The 22,421-nt window shown below is 50.9% G+C and overlaps 1 protein-coding gene across 3 annotated transcripts in view; it reads left to right on the plus strand.

Moving 5' to 3' along the window:
- Positions 1-21,986, plus strand: part of DDX11 (DEAD/H-box helicase 11) — a 35,407-nt gene extending 13,421 nt beyond the window's left edge. The window contains exons 7-28 of one of the 3 annotated variants that reach the window (XM_077759199.1): positions 6,986-7,034; positions 7,945-8,052; positions 8,254-8,341; positions 8,749-8,954; positions 10,496-10,648; positions 11,264-11,310; positions 11,628-11,707; positions 12,622-12,666; positions 12,776-12,843; positions 13,976-14,014; positions 14,274-14,397; positions 14,506-14,637; positions 15,123-15,235; positions 18,078-18,150; positions 18,432-18,535; positions 19,182-19,331; positions 19,611-19,679; positions 19,792-19,892; positions 20,327-20,411; positions 20,730-20,808; positions 20,973-21,127; positions 21,210-21,986. In XM_077759199.1, the coding sequence (XP_077615325.1) occupies positions 6,986-7,034; positions 7,945-8,052; positions 8,254-8,341; positions 8,749-8,954; positions 10,496-10,648; positions 11,264-11,310; positions 11,628-11,707; positions 12,622-12,666; positions 12,776-12,843; positions 13,976-14,014; positions 14,274-14,397; positions 14,506-14,637; positions 15,123-15,235; positions 18,078-18,150; positions 18,432-18,535; positions 19,182-19,331; positions 19,611-19,679; positions 19,792-19,892; positions 20,327-20,411; positions 20,730-20,808; positions 20,973-21,127; positions 21,210-21,239 (2,098 nt within the window). In that variant the 3' untranslated portion in view covers positions 21,240-21,986. Of the gene's footprint in view, positions 1-6,985; positions 7,035-7,944; positions 8,053-8,253; positions 8,342-8,748; positions 8,955-10,495; positions 10,649-11,263; positions 11,311-11,627; positions 11,708-12,621; positions 12,667-12,775; positions 12,844-13,975; positions 14,015-14,273; positions 14,398-14,505; positions 14,638-15,122; positions 15,236-18,077; positions 18,151-18,431; positions 18,536-19,181; positions 19,332-19,610; positions 19,680-19,791; positions 19,893-20,326; positions 20,412-20,729; positions 20,809-20,972; positions 21,128-21,209 lie in introns of those variants that run through there. The other 2 variants (XM_077759200.1, XM_077759201.1) reach the window with 2 other exon arrangements.
- The last annotated feature ends 435 nt before the right edge of the window (positions 21,987-22,421 follow it).

Raw genomic sequence — 22,421 nt, forward strand, 5'->3', positions numbered from 1 at the left:
AGCCTCTTTTTCATTCATGCTTTAGTTGCACAAATGACCTTTGAGGGTCTGCTCTAGGTGTGATGTGGCTCCAGATGTCAAGAATGTCGGACATGACCCCTGCCCTCAGAGAGCTTGCATGTAGTTGGAGTGGGGTGAGGAACACAGAACAGAGCCGTGAAATGAGCACATTTGCCCGTGAGGAGAATAAAACCGGTGAAGTGGGTAGCATGTGGGGTCGCACCTCCAGGCGAAGCCAGGAGAGTCTTCCAAGGGGGTGATGAAGGTTGAGAAAGAGCCGTGAAAAGACCTGGGAGAAGAGAAGTCTAGTCAGAACCCTAAAGGAGCCCTGGTCTGGAAATGGGAATAGGTTTGGTGGGTTCAAGGAAGGCCCAGGGGCTGAGCAAAGAGCAAATGAGGGAGAGAGGGAAAGAAGAGGCGGCCGTGTGTTTGGGTCTCGTAGGTCCACCCAGTGTCTGGCTGTTCTCAGTGCAGCAGAGCTGTGGGAGGTTTCAAACAAGGGAGTAACGTGATTGGATTTGGGCATTAGAAAGGGCATTAAGGTCATTTTGATATCAGCTCTTTACCCAAGGCACAAGTACCCCTAGACGTCATCCCTCTTAGGCTCCCAACTTAGAAGTCGTGTTTTCCGCTCCTCTGAAGGTGACTCCAGGTCCTCTGTACTCCACATTCTCATTGACACTGTGGTCACCATGTCTTTGTAGAGTGTAGAGGTTTCCAAGGCCTGAAACCTTCCATTGACTCTTTCGTGCTGGAGAAAATCTTCAGTCTGTCTGCAGTGCACCTTCTAACTCCACCCTGGGTGCTCAGCCTCCCGGTTGCCCTGGCTTTTCTATTTTTCCCCCCTCAGCTTTATTGAGATGTAATTGGGTTATAACATCATGTAAGTTTAACAGACATACCACGATGAAGATGATCGTATTGCAGAACAGTCACTACTAGATAAGGGTAGTTAACAGATCCGTCACCTCACATGCTTAACATTTCTGTATAAAGATGTGCCCTCCTAGCAGCTGTCAGGTATAAGAGACAGTGTGGTTAATGACAGTCATCATGCTGTGACCCTAGAACTTATTATCTTATAATGGTCTTTACCTTTTGACTACTTTCATGCCACTCCTCAGCCCCTAGCAATCTACTCTCTGGTTCTAGGAGTTTGGTGTTTTTAATTTTTTTTTTTTATGTTTTATTTATTTCTAGGAGAGAGAAACAGCGTGAGCAGGGGAGGGTCAGAGAGAGAGGGAGGCACAGAATCTGAAACAGGCTCCAGGCTCTGAGCTGGCAGTCAGCACACAGCCCGAGGCGGGGCTCGAACCCATGAACCGCGAGATCATGACCTAAGCGAAAGTCGGACGCTTAACCGACTAAGCCACCCAGGCACCCCAGGAGTTTGGTGTTTTTAGATTCCACTTACGAGATGACACAGAATTTGTCCTTCTCTGCCTGACTTACATCACTTAGCAGAATGCCCTCAAGGTCCATCTATATTGTCACAAATGGCAGGATTTCTTTCCTTTTTAATGGCTGAATATTTCACTGTCTCTGTGTGTGTGACATTTTCATTATCCATTTCTCTGATACTTAGGTTGTTTTCATTAGTGCTTCATTGAACATGAGGATGCGGAGATCTCCGTGAGGTAGTGATTTCATTTTCTCTAGATATATACCTGAAGTGGGATTGCTGGGTCATATGCTACTTAATATTTTCAATTTTTTGAGGAATGTCCATGCTGTTTTCAGAGTGGCTGCACCAATTTACATCGCCACCTTCAGTGCACTAGGGTCCCTTTCCTCCACATCCTTGCCAATACATACCTCTCTGTCTTCCTTTTTTTTTTTTTTTTTTTTGTAGAGAGAGAGTGCGAGCAGGGGAGGGGGGCAGAGGGAAAGAGAATCCCAAGCAGGCTTGATTCTCATTGCACAGCCCGATATGGGCCTTGATCCTACGAGCCTGAGTTCATGACCTGAGCTGAAATCAAGAGTTGGGTGCTGAATGGGCTGAGCCACCCAAGCGCCCCGTCTTTTATTTTTTTTTGATGATAGCCATTCCAACAGATGTGAGGTGAAATCTCATTGCAGTTTTGATTTGCATTTCCTTGGAGATCAGTGTTTTGAACATCTTTTCGTGTACCTGTTGGCCATCTGCATGTCTTTGGAAAAATGTGTATTCAGTTCCTCTGCCAATTTTTATTATTTATTTATTTTTATTTTTATATTTATATATTTTGATGTAAAAAGAGACAACATGAGCAGGGGAGGGGCAGAGAGAGAGGGAGACACAGAATCTAAAGCACCTCTGCCAATTAAAAACATTTTTTTTTAATGTTTTTACTTATTATTGAGAGACAGAAAGAGACAACATGAGCAGGGGAGGGGCAGAGAGAGAGGGAGACACAGAATCTAAAGCACCTCTGCCAATTAAAAACATTTTTTTTTAATGTTTATTTTTGAGAGATAGGGTGTGAGTGGGGGAGGGGCAGAAAGAGAGGGAGACACAGAATCTGAAGCAGGTTCCAGGCTCTGAGCTGTCAGCACAGAGCCCAACTTGGGGCTCGAACTCCTAGACTGTGAGATCATGACCTGAGCCGAAGTCAGATGCTTAACCAACTGAGCTACCCAGGTGCCCCAGTTTCTCTCTCCCATTTCTTGGTTGCCTTTTCATTTTGTTGATTATTTCTTTTGCTATGCAGAAGCTTTTTAGTTTGGCATAGTCCCACTTGTTTATTTTTGCTTTTGTTGCTTATACTTTTGAGGTCCTCTCCAAAAAATTATTATGAAGACCAATGTCATGAAGCTTTTTCCCTGTGTGTTCTCCTAGGAGTTTTATGATTGTAGGTCTTACATTTTTTAGTCCATATTGACTTAGGTTTTGTGAGTGGTGTAGGAGAGGGTTTCCGTTTCATTCTTCTGCATCTGACTATTCAGTTTGCCCAGCACCATGTTGAAGGGACCATCTTTTCCTCATTGAGAATTCTTGGCTCCCTTGTCAAATAGTACTTTACCGTATATGCATGGGTTTATTTCTGGGCTCTGTTCTGTTCTACAGGTCTTATGTGACTGTTTTTATGCCAGTGCCATACTGTTTTGATTACCATGCTTTTGAAATAAGGAAATGTGATGCCTCTAGCTTTATTCTTTCTCAAGATTGCTTTGGCTAATTGCTGGTGTTTTGTGGTTCCTAATGATTTTTAGGATTCTTTATCTATAAAAAAATGCCATTGGAATCTTGATAAGGAATTGCATTAAATTTATTTTATTTTAATTTTTTAAAATGTTTTATTTATTTCTGAGAGAGAGAGAGAGCAGCATGAACAGGGGAGGGTCAGAGAGAGAGGGAGACACAGAATCTGAACAGCCTCCCGGCTCTGAGCTAGCTGGCAGCACAGAGCCCGACGTGGGACTCGAACCCACGAACCGTGAGATCATGACCTGAGCCGAAGTCGGACGCTTAACCGACTGAGCCACCCAGGTGCCCCATGGAATTGCATTAAATTTATAGATGGCTTTGAGTGGTATGGACATTTTAGCAACATTAATTCTTGTGAACCATGAACATGGGACATTTTGTCATCTGTGTTGTCTTTAGTTTCTTTCATCAAAATCTTGTAGTTTTGAATGTATAGGTCTTTTACCTTGGTTAAATTTATTCCTGAGTATTTTATTGTTGTTGTTTTTTTAAGTTTATTTCTTTGAGAGAGAGAGAGTGCAGGTGGGGAAGAGGCAGAGAGGGGGAGAGAAGAGAGTCCCAAGCAGGCTCCTTGCTGTCAGCACACAGCCTGATGTGCGGCTCAAAATCACAAACCATGAGATCATGACCTGACTGAAATCAGGAGTTAGACGCTTAACCATCAGAGCCACCGAGGCATTCTCGTATTTTATTGTTGTTGTTGTTGTTTTTTAATGTTTTTTATTTATTTTGAGAGAAAGAGTGTGAGTAGGGGAGGAGCAGAGAGAGAGAGAGAGGGAGAATCCCAAGTAGGCTCCTTGCTGTCAGCACAGAGCCCAACTTGGGGCTCAAACTCACAAACTGTGAGACATGACCTGAGCTGAAATCAAGAGTCAGACAGTCAACTGACTGAGCCACCCACGTGCCCCAGTATTTTGTTGTTTCTGATGCCATTGTAAGTTAGACTGTTGGATTTCTTTTTCAGCTAGTTTATTGTTAGTGTACAGAAATGCAATTGATTTTTGTGTGTTGACTATGTACCTTGCAGCTTCACAGAAGCCATCTTTTGGTGCTGTCTTCAGGGCATTTGTATATAAAATCATGTCATATACTTCTTCCTTTCCAATTTGGATGCTTTTTTAAATTTCTTTTTCTTGCCTGATTGGTCTGGCTGTGACTTCCAGTGTTAGGTTGAATAGGAGTGGTAAGAGTGGACACCTTTGTCTTTTTCCTTGTCTTGATGGAAAAGCTTTTACTCTTTCACTGTTCTTTTTTTTTTTTTTTTAATGACTTATTTATTTCTAAGAGAGAGAAACAGGGTGAGCAGGAGAGGGTCAGAGAAAGAGGGAGACACAGAATCTGAAGCAGGCTCCAGGCTCTGAGCTAGCTGTCAGCACAGAGCCCGACGCGGGGCTCAAACCCACGAATCGTGAGATCATGATCTGAGCTGAAGTTGGACACTTAACCGACTGAGCCACCCAGGCGCCCCACTCTTTCACTGTTCAGATGTTAGCTGTGGGCTTGTCATAGATGGCCTTTATTATGTCGAGGTACATTCCTTCTGTACCTAATTGATCAAAAATTTTTATCATGAACAGATGTTGGACTTTGTCATGTTTTTTCTGTTTCTGTTGAGATAATCATGTGACTTTTATCTATCATTCTGTTGATTGATGTATCCCATTTACTGATTTACATATGATGAACCATCCTTGTATTTTAGGGATAAATCCCACTTGATTGTGGAGCATGATCCTTTTAATATGCTATTTACTTCGGTTTGTTAGTATTTGGTTGAGAATTTTTGCATCTGTATTCATCAGGGAAATCTACTAGCCTGTAGTTTCCTGTCTTTGTAGCGTTCTTACCTGGCTTAGGTATCAGGGTAATGGTGGTCTCGTAAAATGAGTTTGGGAGTGTTTCTTCCTCTTCAGTATTTTGGAAGAGGCTGAGAAGAGTTGGCATTATTTCTTTAAATATTTGGTAGAATTTGCCATTGAAATCCTCTAGTCCTGAGCTTTTCCTTTGGTGCTCAGAGGCCTGCCCCTAAGCACAGATTTCAGGATCTGGATTAGAACCAAAACTCCTGACTCTGCCCAGGGCTGAGGTGTCAAGACTTCTTTATGGATCCCACCTCAGGGAGCTAGGGCAGCGAGTGCTCTGTAAACCCTTTGCCACCTGCCTCTGAGACTGCTGGCCCACTCCTGTGCCCCTCCTCAAGAGGCCCCTGGGAACACGAGTAAGAACTTGAATGGAGTTTGTGAATATTAGAGAAAGGGCTACTTAAGTTGTGGGCCTGAGCCAGTAATCTTGCAGATTTTTACAGCTTCCAGTGCCCTGGCATTTCGAGAGACATGAGCCTCTCTCAGAATACCACTAGTTCTGAATATAAAATTTTTGCTCTTCATTTCTTCACATGCCCAGCTTCTTACCTAGATTCTGTTGAGTTTGCTTACTGTGTGATTTAAATCCAGGCCTTGCAGACAAAGCTGACTGAACAATATTGATTTATTTATTGACCAGGAAGGCAACTCTATAACTCCTCTTCTAATCCCCCAAAGCAATTAGCATTTCTGCTTTTTAAAAAATAAAATTTGCCAAGTGAACAGAAAGAATCCCAGTGATGACCCTGTAGATAGAGTGTATCTGTAAAAGATTTTGTGTTTTCTGAGGACCTAGACTAACTATGTTGACCAAACATTCAGCCTTGTAATGCAGGGTTGACCTCCCTCCTAATCCGCCAGTGCACACGGGCTCTTCATTCATTGCTGCGAATGGCAGCCTGAGGTTTATCTGGTTTTGAGTGACAGCATCTTTTATTCAGTTGGCCAGTCAGTCCGTTGTGGCTTCCCTCAGGAAATGTGCGTGGAGTTCCTGCTGTGTGCCAAGGCCTTGGTGGGACCCTGGCACTCACAGAAGCCAGATACCCCCGGGTCCTGCCTGTGGACATTACAGTCTGGAAGGGAAGACAGACCAAGAATAAGTGATTTTTAAAAAAAAATCTATTTCTGAGAGAGAGAGAGAGTGAGACAGCGTGAGCAGGGGAGGGTCAGAGAGAGAGGGGACACAGAATCTGAAGTAGGTTCCAGGCTTTGAGCTAGCTGTCAGCACAGAGCCCGAAGCAGGGCTTGAACCCACAAACCGTGAGATCACGTCCTGAGCCGAAGTCGGACGCCCAACCGACTCAGCCACCCACGCGTCCCAAGAATAAGTGATTTTGAATGCGGTACAGGGCGGCCACGGCAGTATGTCACAAGCCAGCCAAGCCCGTGTTGGAGGAGTCTGGGGAAGGCTGTGCAGAGGAGACAGTGTTTATGTGGGGATCTCAAGGTTGGCAGTTGGCTAGGTAAAAGAGGTGAAGGGAGAGAGCACTTCTGGCAAAGAGAACAGCATGTCCCAGGCTCTGAGGTGGCATAGAGCAAAGTTCTGTGGGGAACCGAGAGAATTCCAGTTTGCTGGAGGGTGGTCAGTGGGGACAGAGTAGCCTTTGATGAGGGGCAGTCAGATACTGAGCCTAGGCTTCAGGAATACCATGCCCCTTTCTCATTTCCTCCCGGGTGGCAGTGGGAGGATGGGGTTGGTGTTAGCCCGGGGGTATCTCTCTGACCGAGCGAGCGAGTGAGCACCTGCTTTGGTGGAACCTTGTTGCTGGAATGTGCCTGTCTCCCTCTGGCTGAGGGCTCTGACCTCAGCAATGCTGGCCTCCCATGCGGGGAACATCTTCCTTGTTTAGCTAGCCGGCCGGCACGTGGCAGATGGCTCGGTACGGTGCGTTTCAGTTGACCTGAGTCCCAGATCTGTGTTCTGTTTCTCTCTCAGAGCGGACGAGGAGGAGGAGGAAGACCTGGAGGAAGAACACGTAACGAAGGTAAGACGTCGGGGACTGCGTATTCTGGGATTGGTCCCCAGTCCAGGGCTATGTCCCCCCAGCTGCTTCTTACTCTCCTGGGGTTCCCCAGGCCCAGACCTGGGTGTCAGGGGCTCACTTGGCCAGATGGGTAGGCACCCGGAGGAGGCCTCTCCTGGCCGTGAAGCCTGGGCGTGTGCACCCCAGGGCGTCCAGGAGCTGCGTTCTGGGCCCGGACCAGTGGCGTCTCTCCCTGGGAGGGACGGGGGGCCGGTGGACAGGCGGGAGCAGGTGCACCCTGCCCTTAGGCTCCCTCGTCTCTGATTTGTATTTTCATTGGCATGGAGTACTGTGAGGTACATATGATTCTGACACCTCTTGTGTTTAAAATTATTTGGTTTCATTTGTGTAAGACTTTTGTTTTCTCTGTTGAAAGTAGGTATTTTGCCTCGATTTTTCTCATCTTTTCTCTCTGTTCTCCATCTCAGAAGAGCACAGAGAGAGTGTGGCTCAATGCCTCTCTGCCTACTGCCCGCCCTTTGGGAGGTGTATGCGGACAGCCCACCCCCAACACGCTCCCCAGAATCTACTCTTTCACATTTGGCAACCGCAGCTCAGGGAGGCGGCCTGCCCTGAGATGAACAAGCCCTGTGAAGTGGCTGGATGAGTGACTGAGCAGGACTGATGGGAAGGGCTCCATGTTGTGGGTGTTCTCGGGACCTTCTGGAGCTGAGGGGACAGTGAGGACTGTCCAGGCCCTGTGTTAGTTGAGATCTGCTGTGGGACAGAGTCCCCTTGCTTTAGGTTTGTGTATTTGTGGCCACTGTCCCCAGTCCTTCAGCCTATGAGGCCGTGTATTCCTTGATGTGCAGAGAATATTTGGAGAAGTCATAGTCTCCTCTTTGAGATCCCCTCCTTTTCCTCGGAGCAGATTTACTACTGCAGTCGGACACACTCCCAGCTGGCCCAGTTTGTGCACGAGGTGCAGAGAAGCCCCTTTGGCAAGGACATCCGGCTTGTCTCCCTCGGCTCTCGGCAGGTACACAGAGGCAGGGGTCTTGGCCCAGGTGCTGGCCTGCTCCCTTCCCTGGGCATAGAATTGTGGGTCTGAGGCAGGCCAAGCGGTGGGAGCATTGATCTCTTCTAGTCCTAGGCAGTGCTGAGCAGGCCCTGGAGGGTCACTGTGTATTGTGTGGCCGGGACCATTGTTTTGACTTTTTCTTTCTCCTCTGTCTTCTAGAATCTTTGTATAAATGAAGATGTGAGAAACCTGGGTTCTGCGCAGCTTATCAATGACCGCTGCATGGAGATGCAGAGAAGTAAACACGGTAGCCGCCAGTACCCTGGAGCTATGCAGAGCTCTGGGACTGTTGCGTAGCCTTGGGCAGTACGGGGCAGGGGTGGGGAGCGGGGTGGAAGTGGACAGGGGTGTGGGAAATAGTGTCGTAAACGGTAGTGACAGCAGAGCAGGCGGCTGAGTCCTTCCTAAAGACCATCTCCTTGGGAAAAAGAGTTTTGCTTTTTGGGTCAGTGTCTAGTCCAGAACCCTGGCCCTGAGATGACTTTATTGTCTGTTTCTAGTGAACACCAAGTAAAATCCTGGGATGGTGTGCTGAGATCATCCTAAACAGCACTGGGAAGGGTTTATCAGACCCCGCCCCATAGAATTGGGCTCCTGTCCCGTAGACATTTATCATTCTTTCTGCCTTTGCCCCCTTGTGCCCACGGCCCTCAGAGAAGAGCAGAGCTGAGGACGAGAAGCCCAAGAGGAGAAGGCAGGAGCAGCAGGCCGCATGCCCCTTCCACAGCTACGAGCAGCTGCAGCTCCTCCGAGACGAGGTCCTGGTGGGGGTGAAGGACATTGAGCAGCTGGTGACCCTGGGGAAGGAGGCTCGGGCCTGTCCCTATTACGGGAGCCGGTTTGCCATTCCAGCAGCCCAGGTGAAGACCCTGCAGGGCTGGGCAGTCACTCTTGCCTCTAAGTGTGGCCTCAGCCACAAGCGGTTTCCTCATCCCTCCTAATTTGGGAGGATGTCACTGGCCATGGTTGGACTGACCAACACACTGCACACCGGTGGCCTGTCACCCACACTTCCAGAGTGTAGGGTCAGAGGCGGCCCCAGGTGCCTTGTGGCTCTGGGTTGTGGGAACAGTTGGCATTACTGGGGACAGCGGATAAGAGCCAGGAAGGGGTGTGCCGTCCTCGTGAAAACAGAGTCGGGGGCGAAAGCTGAGGGGGTGCAGTAAGGGCGCTGGCCCAGAAACGTGTCTCCACATGGCCTTTCAGAGGAGCCGTCCTGACGCAGAAACCTACCCCCCAGTGTGTGAGAGGACAGTCTTCTCTAGACCTGCCCCCTTTGGCGTTACCTTTAAACAGAAATCTGCCAGATCAAAAATACCATTGTTCTTTGGTATGATCTTACTATCTTTTTGCCCCTTCTTGATTTGAGTGGCTTTTGGAAATAGGTTTCAATTATGGAGACTTCCGTATGAGAAAGAAAAGATGAGGTAGATTTTCTCAGGGAACATGAGTAATAATTTTACAGGGCACTTAAATGCCCGTTAGTGTACTGCTCTTAACTGTGTTGTATGGACACTCAGAGTGAAATTCCAGAACCCTCCCAGCCTGTCCTTCCTGGGGTCTGCTTGCCATATTGCAAGATTAGTGCCATAGATACCTGCGTGCACATTTTTCACCTCATTTTTGCTTCAGTCTCCTAGTAAAAAAGCAAAGGCAAGCATATCCATACGAGGACACAGGCCCAGAAAGGTTAAGTGATTTCTCTGTTTTCTCATAGTGGGGGAGTAATGGAGCCAATATTAAAGCTGGGCCTTAAGTTTCCAGTTTTCTGGATTTTCACTCTATCGGTATTCTTTTAGCTGTGAAATCATCATCCCAGGGAGCACCTAAAAATTTATGGAATGCTTTAATTTTTTGTTGCCCACCCTCCACCCATTAGCCCTCATTCGAAATAGAGTTTATCAAGTCCATTTTGCAGATGAAGAAACTGAGGCTCAGAAAGATTAAGTCATTCTCCCAGAGTCACTCAGCTGGGAAGTAGCAGCCCCCAAGACCAGAACCCAGGGCTGGCTACCTTCGAGTACACCCGTGGTTTTCCCAGTGTTTTGAGGAACCTTGGGTGCCTTGGGGCCACGTCGGGGGTATGGATAAGGCTAAGCAGGGGTTCCGCACTCCTCTCTGCTCCCCTCTGCCCACCCCCACTCTTGGTTCAGTCAGATTCAGATTGGCCCCACCTATGTCTGTTTCATATTTGATGTTCCACATAAAACCTGAAGAGGGAGGGGCCTGTTGCTAAAAGCACAGAGCTGTGCCAGAGCTTTCACTCTTGAACATCCCTGCACATCTCTGCACGTGTTCCGGCTGGGAAATCAAACCACTCACACTGGAGCTTCGAGTGGGCGGGGCATACCTGCTGCGGCAGGGAGCCCAGCCCGGCTCAGGTGGCCACCCCTCCTCCCAGCTCGTGGTGCTGCCCTACCAGATGCTGCTGCACGCGGCCACCCGCCAGGCCGCGGGGATCCGGCTGCAGGGCCAGGTGGTGGTCATTGACGAGGCGCACAACCTGATTGACACCATCACAGGCATCCACAGTGCGGAGGTCAGCGGTTCCCAGGTGGGTCGGCCTCTCCCTTCTTGGGCCAGGTGCCTGCTGTGTGGCAGAGGGATGTGGATCTCTCTCCAAGTGCCTAGACCTGGAATTCGTGTGGCAACGGTGTGGGGGAGGGTGTGCTGAGTCGTGGCAGGGGCCTCGTCAGGGGCGGACTGGCTAGAACTGCGGGGACCCAGCAGAGACGAGGTGACTCATTTCCTTGCTCTTCACTGGCATCTGGTCATCCTGAGTCCCTCCAGCCCAGGGTGGTACCAGCCGGTTCTCTATAGCCCAGGACAGTGGGGTGAGGGAAGCAGGGTCCTCACATGGCTGGACGTCGTTATTATCGTTTCTTTGAGCAGTGCTCAGGATTCCTGAAAGCCACTACTTATCAATTACCTACTCTGTGGCATGCAGCGTATGCACGCTGCCTCTGCAGGCCGGTGTTCCTAGTTAACGTTGAGAACTCTTGAGATGCAGGGGGATTTAAGCAGTGTGCAACTCTCTTCACCTCGGTGGTTTCCCCGCGTGGAGTCCTGGCTGGCCTTTCCCGGCATGCTCTACGATGTCATTGGCATAGCCCTCGGCTGCTTGATCAGAGCCTGGGCTGCCTTCACACTTGTTCTCTGTTCTCTCCAGCTCTGCCAGGCCCATTCCCAGTTGCTCCAGTATATGGAACGATATGGGTAAGACACCACCTCCTGAAGGGGAAGGGAAATCCTGCTCAGTCTCCTAGAGAAGGCACTAGGGTCTCTGGCCCAGGCGCTGTGCTAGCCGGGCCAGGGTGCTGTTCATGGTGGTGTGTACCCCACACAGGCCAAGGACACTTGGGACACAACAGCTGGCTGTGAACGCCTTGGGCCACGGCCAGCCTTTTTCTCTGGGACCATATTTGTCGCTGTGGCCTACCTTGAAAGACACTAGACACCAGAAAGCATGGGGCGCTGGGAAGGGAAGCTGCTTAGGGAGTGCTACCACTTGACATCCATTGGTGTCTCCTCAGGAAGCGTCTGAAGGCCAAGAACTTGATGTACATCAAACAGATCCTGTATCTGTTGGAGCAGTTTGTGACTGTGTTGGGAGGTAAGGAGCACCATGCCCACCCCAGCCCCTGGCCTGCTACGCTTGCTGCTGTCCATCCCCTGGATGTCAGTCCGGACACCTAGGATTTCTGTGTCCTCAAGGATTGCCTTCGCCATTGATTTAGAAGATTCTTATTTTTCATAGCTTTGTTGAATTGTCTGACCTTAGATCCTTTTTTAGGTTTCTAGTTTATCTCCACCTGAGTCCTTTTTATTTTGCCAGGCCTTACTCCCCAGGTAGTAATAGCAGCACAGTGTAATAGAAAGGTGTGGCGTTACTTTGGGGTGCTCCTGTGAGGAGAGAGCTGCACGGGCACCTCACTGTTGTTGACAGATGAGTAAACTAAAGCTCAGAGATATGACCTGTGACCTCTGCTTAATGAACCTAGTAGGAGGGACTACTTCTAGGTAGGAGGGGCTTCTGGCTCCAGCTTCCATACTGTTTTGCACAATTCTGTGTCACACACCCTTTCCTTTATGTATGGCTGTCCGTTTGAAAGCTTTCATAGAAGCCAAAGTTCCAGAAAGCCAGTGGGGCACTCCGCTGGAGGAGTTTCATTTAATGTGGGTGTTCTCCCTTCCACCTCTGCCTTGCCTCTGGCCAGCGTGCAGCCTGGACAGCAACTGGCACCTGCATAAAGTGGGTGGTCCCTCAGCCCCAGCCTCCTGGGTGGGGGCGTGAAAAGGATGAGGTAACAAGGCTTTGGGCTCCAGTGCAAACATGGGTCAGGTTTTGAGGCTTCCTAGAGCCTCCCTCTCGGTGGGTTCTTTGGGGCCATAAATGGCAAAAATCCTGTTCACATATGAATGCTCTTATTTGACAAGTACATCAAATAGTGTATTCACGCAAGAAGTGTGAGGATTGGGGGGGAGGTCAGAGAATCCCCATCCTGACCTGTTTGAATTCTGTTTTAGGGAACATTAAGCAAAATCCCAACACACAGAGCCTTTCGCAGACAGGTAAGAGGGCTGCCTTCAGAGGCTTAGAGCTGGTCTGAGCATTTCTGAGCTCACCTCTGGGGCTGTGGTCTTCAGAGCAGGGATTCCAAGGCCCTTTGTTTATCCTTAGGAACAGAGCTGAAGACCATCAATGACTTTCTCTTTCAGAGCCGGATCGACAACATCAACTTGTTCAAGGTAGAGGCTCTCCCCTTTCTGGGTCCGCGTGTCCAGGTTCCCTATCTGTACCGCCACCTGCGAGCGGAGTGCTGTGTTAATACTGGAGGGAATAAAAAGTAAATTTCTTCTGTTCTGAGGCAGTCTAGAAGCCTGAGGACCCACAGCATAGATGTTTGTAACTAACCCTTAAACAAAGTGTCAGGAAGAAAAAAAATCTTCAATCCAGGGTTGAAGGGTGCTAGGGATTAGTAAGAAAAGGTGCCTTTCATGTACCATGTAACCATAGATAGAAACCCCCAGGTCCTTTGCTCATTCAGCTTTCTTCCAGCACAGTTTTTGCCCTGGGCTAGAAAGAGCAGGTCAGCTTTGTGAGCACGATCCTACTGTTGGGCTGAGGTGGCCGAGGACATGCAGCACTGCTCTGCGTGACCCACCCCCCTTGCACGCCAACCTCAGGTGTCTGCTTGCTCCAGGCCTACTGTTCAGGGTACGGCTGCCATCGCTTGACTCACAACTTAGCAATTCCAAATTCCTAAGAATACAGAGCACGTGGTGTGTCCAGGGCAGCGCACCAGGCTCTGGGACCCCACGGTAGGAGGTGCCGTCACCCTTCTCGCCTGCTCTCCGCTCTCCCTGGCTTCACTCTCCTTCCCTCCTCACATCTTTTCTACACTGTCATCTGGCGAGTCCTCACTGGAAGATAGTGCCCTTTTTAGAAATGTTCAAAGGCTTCAGCTCCCTGACTTCCTTTCCAAGCTGCACATGTGGTACGCACCACAGGGCCCCCGAACAAGCCCAAACTTTACCCCTCCACGCCTTTGCTCATATATGTGTTTTTAAACTCTTAATCTTTTCAGGGTTCAGCTTAGGTGCTGTCACACTGAAGGAAAGCACAGGGGACCTAACTGTCACCGGGAACCTTTAGAGAGGGTCACGGCCATGCAGACGTTAGTGAGGAGGCTTGCTCTCACGGGAAAGCACCGTGTTGTATGTGGGCCGGTGGGAGAGGGGTGACCTCAGAAACGAGGTTGGCCACAGAGAGGCCAGGCTCCTCAGGAGCTGGCAGGGACTCACGCTCCCCGGGATTTTGGAAGGTGGTGGTTTATCTTTTTTAATTGTTGCATATGCCCGTGCTGGTTTGTTTTCGCAGGTGCAGCGCTACTGTGAGAAGAGCATGGTCAGCAGAAAGGTAAGGGCTCCCTTCCCAGGTCCGGCCAGGCTCCGCGGCACCCCGCCTCCCGCCCTCGCAGTGCCTTGCTCTCCCCTGCTCTTTGGAGCCCCAAGTCACCTCTGCTCCCTTCTTCCTGCAGGGCCGCTTGCTGGGTGGGGCAGGGGTGTGTCACGGCGGGGGCAGGTGGGGGGCTGCATGGGGCGCAGCAGCAGAACCTCTAGCCTGGCCTCCCGCTTCGTTCCTCCCTGTGCTTTCTCTCCCCCCACCCCCGTCCCAGCTGTTTGGCTTCACAGAAAGGTACGGCATGGTCCTCGCAGCCTCCAGGGAGCAGCCCAGGCTGGCTGGGTTCCAGCACTTCCTGCAGAGCCTGCAGCCTGCGTTGACCGAGAGTGAGTCAGGAGGTGGGAGACGGGGCCGCAGGTGGGGGCCAAGGGCGTCCGTCCCTCACGCATGGACTCCTCTCTCACCTCGTCTGTGGTCCCAGAACTCCTTCCCTCTGCCCTGTGCAGCTCCCGTGCCCCGTGGCGAGGAGGAAGAGACCGGGGCGCCACGGCCCGCTTCCCCGCTGATGCACATCGAAGGCTTCCTTGCAGCCCTCACCACTGCCAACCGGGATGGCAGGGTCATCTTGAACCGCCAAGGTAATCCGAGGAGGAACCAGCATGGAGCTGGGTGCAAAGATCCTGCCCTGCACCCCCCTGGGTTGGGACGAGGTCTCCTGTGGCTTGGGCGGCTGGTGCAGGCGTGGCCAGGAGGGATGCGGGGCACGGGGCAGGGGACGGGCATCTCACGCCAGGTTATGAGAGAAGCTGTGTGGCCTAGTGGTTACAGGTATGTGAGTTTTGGTTTGAGTCTTGGTTCCGTCACTTCCAAGCTTGTATGCATCACTCTGAACCGCAGTGTTCATGTGCAGAAGGAGCTGGTAGTGCTGTCTACCTCGGGCTTGTCCTGTACTTTAAGTGGAATCGAATCAAAAGGGAAAGTGGTGTCTCTAGTGGCTCCTTCATGGACGCAGGACACAGCTGAGTTCCCCTTTGCCTCAGACTCGTGGAAGTCTTTGTTGGGCCTACCTGCAAACCGCACCCTGCCCACCCGCCCCCCACAGCCGGCTCTGTCTTCTTTTCAGGAAGCCTTAGTCAGAGCAGCCTCAAATTCCTGCTCCTGAATCCAGCCATGCACTTTGCCCAGGTGGTGAAGGAATGCCGGGCAGTGGTCATTGCGGGGGGCACCATGCAGCCGGTAAGGGAACCAGACCCAGGTGCCCCAGGTGCTGGGACGGGACAGGGACAGGAGGGGGGAAGATGTGCTGTCCAGTGGGCCCAAACCAGAAAGGGTCAGCTTGAACAGGCCCAGCAGTGTCCACCAGGTGGCATTGCTGGGCTGTTCAGCCTGGCCCTTTAGCCACGGGCAGGGGTGGAGTGGGCAGTGGGGTGGGGGTGAGGCACTGCTGCTGATCTGGTGCTTCTGTAGCCCGGGTACCGCACTTCTCCCGAAGGGAGCCGTTCTGGGATTTTGGGCCTCCGTTTTAGGTGCCCTAGTGCCATTCCCTCCTCGTACTCACCCTGCATACAACCTTTTCTTTCCTTTATCAATTTATAAACACCCATGTTTAGGAGAGTAATATGTTTTCATTATAGAAAGCAGAGACCAGCAAAAGCAGGGAAAAAAAATCATAATTCCACCAGCAGAAGATTTATTTTAGTGTATATCATTATACTAGTCTTTGTATAATTTTTACAAATATACATACATATTTTAAAAACAAAAATCTGTATCTCTACATGCTGTTGCTGTGATTTGCTTTTTTCACTCAGCAACAAATGTCAACAACATTTTTCCTTGTCAGCAGTATGTTACTTATTCCACCGTGCTCTGGCTGTGCTTGATTCACAGATTCTGTTACACGAATATATTCTATCTTACAGAACCACCCTCCTTTTGTTAGATATCTAGGTGATTTCCAGTCCTTTTCTGTTTGAAGCAACACAGCAGCCAACAGAGCCGCGTCTCTGCACAGTGTTCTGTCCTGAAGGAACAGCCCAGGGCTTAGCTGGCGGAAGGCTCCTGAGAGCCCACGCCGTCAGTTCTCACCTCAGCCGCTAGGATCCCCCGTCGCTTTCTTAGTTCCCAACTTTTCGTTCTTTTGTATAGACTTGTCGATTTTTGTTCATGTGTTAAAACCATCAGTAGTCATTGCTGCTTCGGATGCCCGGGCAGCTCAGACTTGGCCCATTAGAGCCCCTGCCTGCTGCCTCCGGTCCTTGACGAGGCCCCGCTCGCCTTGCGATGTGTTCTTACTTTCCAGCAGGACGAAACATCCCAGCCACCTTATGCCTTCTTTGCCACAGATCTGGAATCATTCATTTCTCCAAGATAACCGGGTTTTTTTTTTGTTGAGGATTGGTGTTTAAAAACCAACCTCTGGGTGTTGGGGTGTTTGTTGTACTCTTGGGTTATAAATGTTTTAAGGCCTTCTGTAGACAGCCTAGGGAAAATGGTGTTAAAAATTCATGCGTCCATATTGATATTTCTGAATGAAAATCAGTCCGTTATTTCACCTGACACTGTATCTCTTTTCTCTTGAGCTGAACGTTTGGTTTCTCATTATGCTGACATAATTACTTATTTGATTTATCCCACAATATACTTAAAATAGTTTCATATACTACCAGTATTATTCTAACAATAAACTGCTGATCGAAATTTCATTTCTTTGCATTTATTTTTTGCCCTTAGAGTATATCCTACTAAGGATGTATGGTCACCAAGGATCTGAGGTCGTTTGAAGTCAGGTTTTGCTTTGTGTGCTTATGCTGTGAATGTGACAGACAGCCGGGCTTTCTTTATTGCCATGTGTTTTCAGTTTTAGAGTTTGCTTTTTCACTTTAGACTTAATTATATTTTTAAAATAAGTAAACACCTGTATGGATCAAAAATCAAAACTGTATGGAAAGATACCTTCAGGGGCACCTGGGTGTTTCAGTTGGTTAAGCATCTGACTTTTGCTCAGGTCATGATCTCACAGTCCGTGGGTTTGAGCAGAGCCTGGAGCCTGCTTCAGATTCTGTGTCTCCCTCTCTCTCTTCTCCTCCCCTGCTCATGTTCTCTCTCTCTCTCTCTAATATAAGTAAACATTAGAGAATTCTGAAAAAATTCTGAAGTCTCACTTCTATCCATTTCCAGCCTGTTCCCCATGCCCATAGGTAATCATTTTTCTTACTGCTGATCTGTCCTATGGTTTCATTTTGTTTTTCTGCAGAAATAAGCAAATATATGTACTTATTTTTTCCTTTCCTTTGTCCTTTACATCAAAGACAATGTAACCAGTTTTTAGGCACCAGTGTGTGGCAGCGCTCACGCCTTTCAGCAGCCAGCGGTCTGTGCGCCTCTTGCTGGCTGCGGAGTTGTGCACTGGGAGGGTGCGGCGTGGCGCTCCAGCCGGCCCCTTCTGCGGGGGCTCGCTGAGCAGGAAGTATCCTTGTGCATGAGTTGCTGTGTGGAGCTCATCCTCAGCAGGGACTCCTAGGTAGGGGGGCTGCCAGGTTAAGCGGTAAAAATACATCTCATTTATTAAATATCCCCATATTCCCCTCCAGCCGGAGCTGTACTGTTCTCTCTCCCACCAGCAGTGTGTATGTGCCTGTTTCTCTACAGAGGGTCAGAACTTAGGGATTTTTGCCAGTTCAGTAGGTGAAAAGCCTGGAGCTCTTTAAAAATACCAATGCGCGTATCTTCCCTCTAGAGGTTCTTATTCAGTGGCATGGGCTGGGGCCTGGCCGTGTGTTTTGTTGTGAATGCCTGCTGGCGGTGTTGGGCTGGGGTTAGGTCCATTGTGCGCAGTTTACCAGGTTCCTGTTGGTGCTTTCCACAGCTTAAATGAAACTGTCGACACTGGGTACCGGTCATTTTTTTTCCTTTTTGCCAATTTGTTATCTGCCTTACCTTTTACCTCTTTCCTCTGTTCCTGTGCACTTGCTGCCTCCTAGCCCAGACTTCTGTCTTCCCTGGAGTGCTTCTCTCTGTCCCCCTGCCTGCCCAGGCCTGCGGGGAGGTCACGGAGCCTTGCCCTTGTGACCCGCAGGTGTCTGACTTTCGGGAGCAGCTGCTGGCACATGCTGGGGCCGAAGCCGAGCGAGTGGTGGAGTTTTCCTGTGGTAAGGACCCATGGCCAGGGTGGGACGGGCCACGCACCACACACTGGCCGCTGTTGGCACAGTTGAAGCCACGAGGTGGGAACTGCTCCCTTTGCCAGCTCTCTTTGCCAGCGGACTGACTTAGCCCCGCGCTTCCACGCCGTGTCCCCTTGCCCACCAGTGCTGTAGAAGCAGGGGGGGTGGCCGAGTGTCGGAACTGCCCTTCTAGCATGGAAGACAGGGTTGCAGAACGCTCCTTCTGGACCCTGCCATGTGGAACAGCCCCTCCTCGGTCCCTGCAGGTCACGTGATCCCTCCAGACAACATCCTGCCCCTCGTCATCTGCAGTGGGCCCTCTAGCCAGGAGCTGGAGTTCACATACCAGAAGCGAGAGCTGCCTCAGATGGTTTGTACCAGCCCGCCTGCCTTACCACAGCCTCTGCCGGGGCAGGAGAGTGCTCTGGGGTGGCGGGTGTTCTGGCCAGTGCTTCGTGTCCAGGGGCCGCATCTTCCACCACAGAGCTGGTACAGGGGGGCTGGTGTCCATCTTGATGCTTATCAGGAGAAGTCTGTGCGTCCCCCTCCCCTCCCCCCCTGGACTGTTAAATAAGTGTTCTTAAACCTCAAGGCGTTCCTTCAGGATGAAACTGATGAGGAAGCTGTTCATTTCCTGTGGCTCTCTTGCCATTGGGCAGGGATGCGGGTGTTGGGAGCCTGTCGCTAGAGGCTGCCTGGGGTTTTCAGTGGTGCAGTGGGCTCTGGGAGTTGGAGCAGGGAGGACTCGGGACACCAGCAACGGGACTAGCTCTGGCGTGCTGGCCTTGCGATGTGTGTGGTGCGCGCTGCCACTCCCCAGGAGCATCAGTTGGGTGTGTGTGTGGTGGGAGGGTGGCACTTGCCTGTCTGTTGCTTCCTGCTCGGGGGGCCTCTGGGCCTCACTTCTCTTCCCTGGCTGCAGTCACCCTGGGATCTCTGTGCTTGGTTTGGAGTCCCAAGGTTAGGAAGCGTTATTTGGGCACGGCTTCAGGGAGGGATCTCTCTTCTTTCCTTAGATGGATGAGATGGGTCGCATTCTCTGTAACCTGTGCAATGTGGTCCCTGGAGGGGTGGTCTGTTTCTTCCCCTCCTATGAGTACCAGCGCCAGGTCCATGCCCACTGGGATAAGAGCGGTCTGCTGGCCCGCCTGGCTCTTAGGAAAAAGGTGAGTGACCCTTTAGCTGGGACTCCCACTTGTGAGGTCAGTGGCACCCAGGGTGTCTGCCAGGATTTCTCATGTATGTCAGACCAGATGGTTAGGCTCGCGTCTGGGCTCCTGCTAGTTCCTTACTCCCACCTCGTCACCTCCCACAGGATTTCCCTCTAGCACCTGACTTGGTGGGGCTTTTCGGTTCCCAGTTGGGAAAACATAGGGTCGAGAGCAGAGCTGGGACCCACACCTTCTGAAACCTTTGTCTGGGAGACATTGTCTGTTTTCCTTCAGATATTTCAGGAACCCAAGAGAGCGAACCAGGTAGAGCAGGTGCTGCTGGAATATTCCAGGTGCATTAAGGTGAGTGGTGTAACTGAGGCCTGGGGTCCGGAGAGCACCTGGAGCTGGCAGCTGCAGATAGTTTGCGTGGCTCCAGGCTCTTCTCCACAACTTTGGCTGCTGTCTCCCACAGTGCTGTGGCCAAGCGGGAGGCACGGTGACAGGTGCTCTGCTCCTCTCCGTGGTTGGAGGAAAGATGAGTGAAGGCATTAACTTCTCTGACAACCTTGGCCGGTAAGTTATGGGCCTCTCGGCTCCTGGGCTCTGACTCTGACCACTGCTCACTCCAAACAGCAGGGACCCTACCTGCAAGCCAAAGCCATCTGAGTCTGCACCCCAGCTAACTGCTCAGGCCACTCAGCTGTGTGGGGGGAAGTGCTTCAGCCCTTTGCTTCCAGGTGGAAGTTAGGCTGATCGTTGTATCAGGACTCAATCCACAGGGCCTGCGCTGGGTCTCTTAGCTGAGAAAATGTACTGCAGGTGGAGGTACTGGGTGGGGAGGGAGAGGCAGAGCCAGTGAGCACAGCTTGAGGGTGGGGGGAGCTGAAGGGGTGCTGGATATAGCAGCTGAGGACGTGTGGGTGAGGACTGGGTCCTTCCTGGCCCTTGAAGAGGTGATGAGGGCCTGACTGCCCACATGCCATGGGCTCGTGTGCCTTCCACGCTAGGTGTGTGGTTATGGTAGGCATGCCCTACCCCAACATTAAGTCTCCAGAGCTACAAGAGAAGATGGCCTACCTGGATCAGACTCTTGTGAGTACCTCCAGGGTGGCAGAGGATGGGGGGAGATGGCTGGGGAGAATGTTCCATCGCCTCTAGGGCTGTGATAGCAGGGCTATACAGCTGTGACTTCCCCACTGCCTGCTGATGTGTGCCAGTGTTTGCTGCTTGCTCCAAGGGATGGGATGTACCTCCTAACCCTTGAGAGCTTCTGTGTGATCTCATGTTATATGAGCTGCTGGCATTGTGCTCATGAAGCCTACTGTTCTCGCTCCTGGCAGTATAATTTTCTCCGAACACTAAGCAGGAGGCAAGAAAATACTGATCGGTCATCTCCTCTGCCCTTCCCAGCCCAGAATCCCAGGTCAGCCCCCACCAGGGAAGGCTTTGGTAGAGAATCTGTGTATGAAGGCTGTCAACCAATCTATAGGTAGGCCTGGGCCTGTCCATGTGGATAGTGGTGATGGATGGTGGGGGAATGAGGTGACAGGAAGGAGGGATTTTACTTCTCTTTAGGGTTGGGGGGGACACAATAGAAAGCCACCATGGCGGAAGCTGGTTTAACTAAGAGCACCACCCTCTGTTCCCATCTAGGCAGAGCCATCAGGCACCAGAAGGATTTTGCCAGCATAGTGCTCCTGGATCAGCGGTATGCCCGCCCACCTATCCTGGGAAAGCTGCCGGCCTGGATCCGAGACCGTGTAGAGGTCAAAGCCACCTTCGGCCCTGCCTTTGCTGCTATGAGGAAGGTCAGTCCTGCCTTACCCTGCCCCCTGAGAGCCTCCGCAACCCTGAGGTCTAGTGTCTCACTGCCTACACCTGTCTCCCCAGTTTCACCGTGAGAGGTCTGTCACCTCCTGATGGATGGCCCGCCGTCGCCTGGGGGCCCAGTTCTTCCTTCACCCTGCCCACTTGAAGTGTTGGTCTTGGGCCTGCTCTGTGGAGAGCCAGCCTAAGAAGGTGATACCCAGGTGGAGACCAGACCAGCCCCTTTCTGGAATCAGTGGGTTGCCAGGACTGGGCATTGGTAGAAAAGCCAGTAGGAGAAAAATCGAGTCGATCCTGAAGAAACAGTGGGTCCTGGCCATCCTTGGGCCCACCCCGGAGCAGCTGTTCCCCTCCCTGGAATGGGACGGTGCCCATTCGGCGTGGCCCAGAGTTGAGCTCCCTGCCCTGTGCCACTGCAGTATCTCTGGCCTTGCGGTCTCTCAGTGGCCACCTTCTCAGAGGCAGGCCCTACTTCCTTTCTCCCTTCTGGCTAGTTAGCTGTTCTAGACCTTCACCCTCTCTTCAAAACAAAGAACCCTGCATATTTCTAGCCTCCTGGTGCCCACAGGGCTCCTTCTGCACCCCTCAACCCTACCTTCTTTCTCTATGTTGTTAAGAATGGGGAAGGGGGACCTGGATGGCTCAGTCTTGGTTAAGCATCTGACTTTGGCTTAGGTCATGATCTTGCGATCCTTGAGTTCAAGCCCTGCATCGGGCTCTGTGCTGACGGCTCAGAGCCTGGAACCTGTTACGGATTCTGTGTCTCCCTCTCTCTCTGCCCTTCCCTTCCTTGCATTCTGTCTCTCTCGCAAAAATAAACAAACATTGAAAAAAAAATTAAAAAACTGTAAAAAGAGCCCCAGCTGGCTCCCCAACCTGTTGGCCTTTTTTTTTTTTTTTTTTTTGGTGGGGGGTGGAGGTTTGTTTTTAAACCATGGTTCTGGTCCCTAACCTCTTCCACAGCATCTCTTGCTCCTCTGGCTTGGTTCCAGGTCTTTCTCCAAGTCAGTGGCACCTTCTTCCCCCTCAGCCACTTGAGCAATCTCCAAGACACCTCCTCTCCTGACTTTAGCAATTATGCCAAGGGCCATTAGGTTCTCAGCAGGACTATTTTTTAGAGACCCCGTGTCTATCACGGAGACGTTTTCCCCTGTGTGGAAATACCCCGCCTCCATCTGCACCATCCGTCCCTGATGACTGCACCTCTCTTCTCCCCCTGACCCAGAGGAAGGGGCCTCGGTGTGCCAGGCGCCCTGCCCCCATTGCTTGACCTGG

The sequence above is a fragment of the Crocuta crocuta genome, unplaced genomic scaffold (genome assembly GCF_008692635.1).
Source record: "Crocuta crocuta isolate KB4526 unplaced genomic scaffold, BGI_CrCroc_1.0 scaffold72, whole genome shotgun sequence".
In the NCBI taxonomy this organism is placed as follows: Eukaryota; Metazoa; Chordata; class Mammalia; order Carnivora; family Hyaenidae; genus Crocuta; species Crocuta crocuta.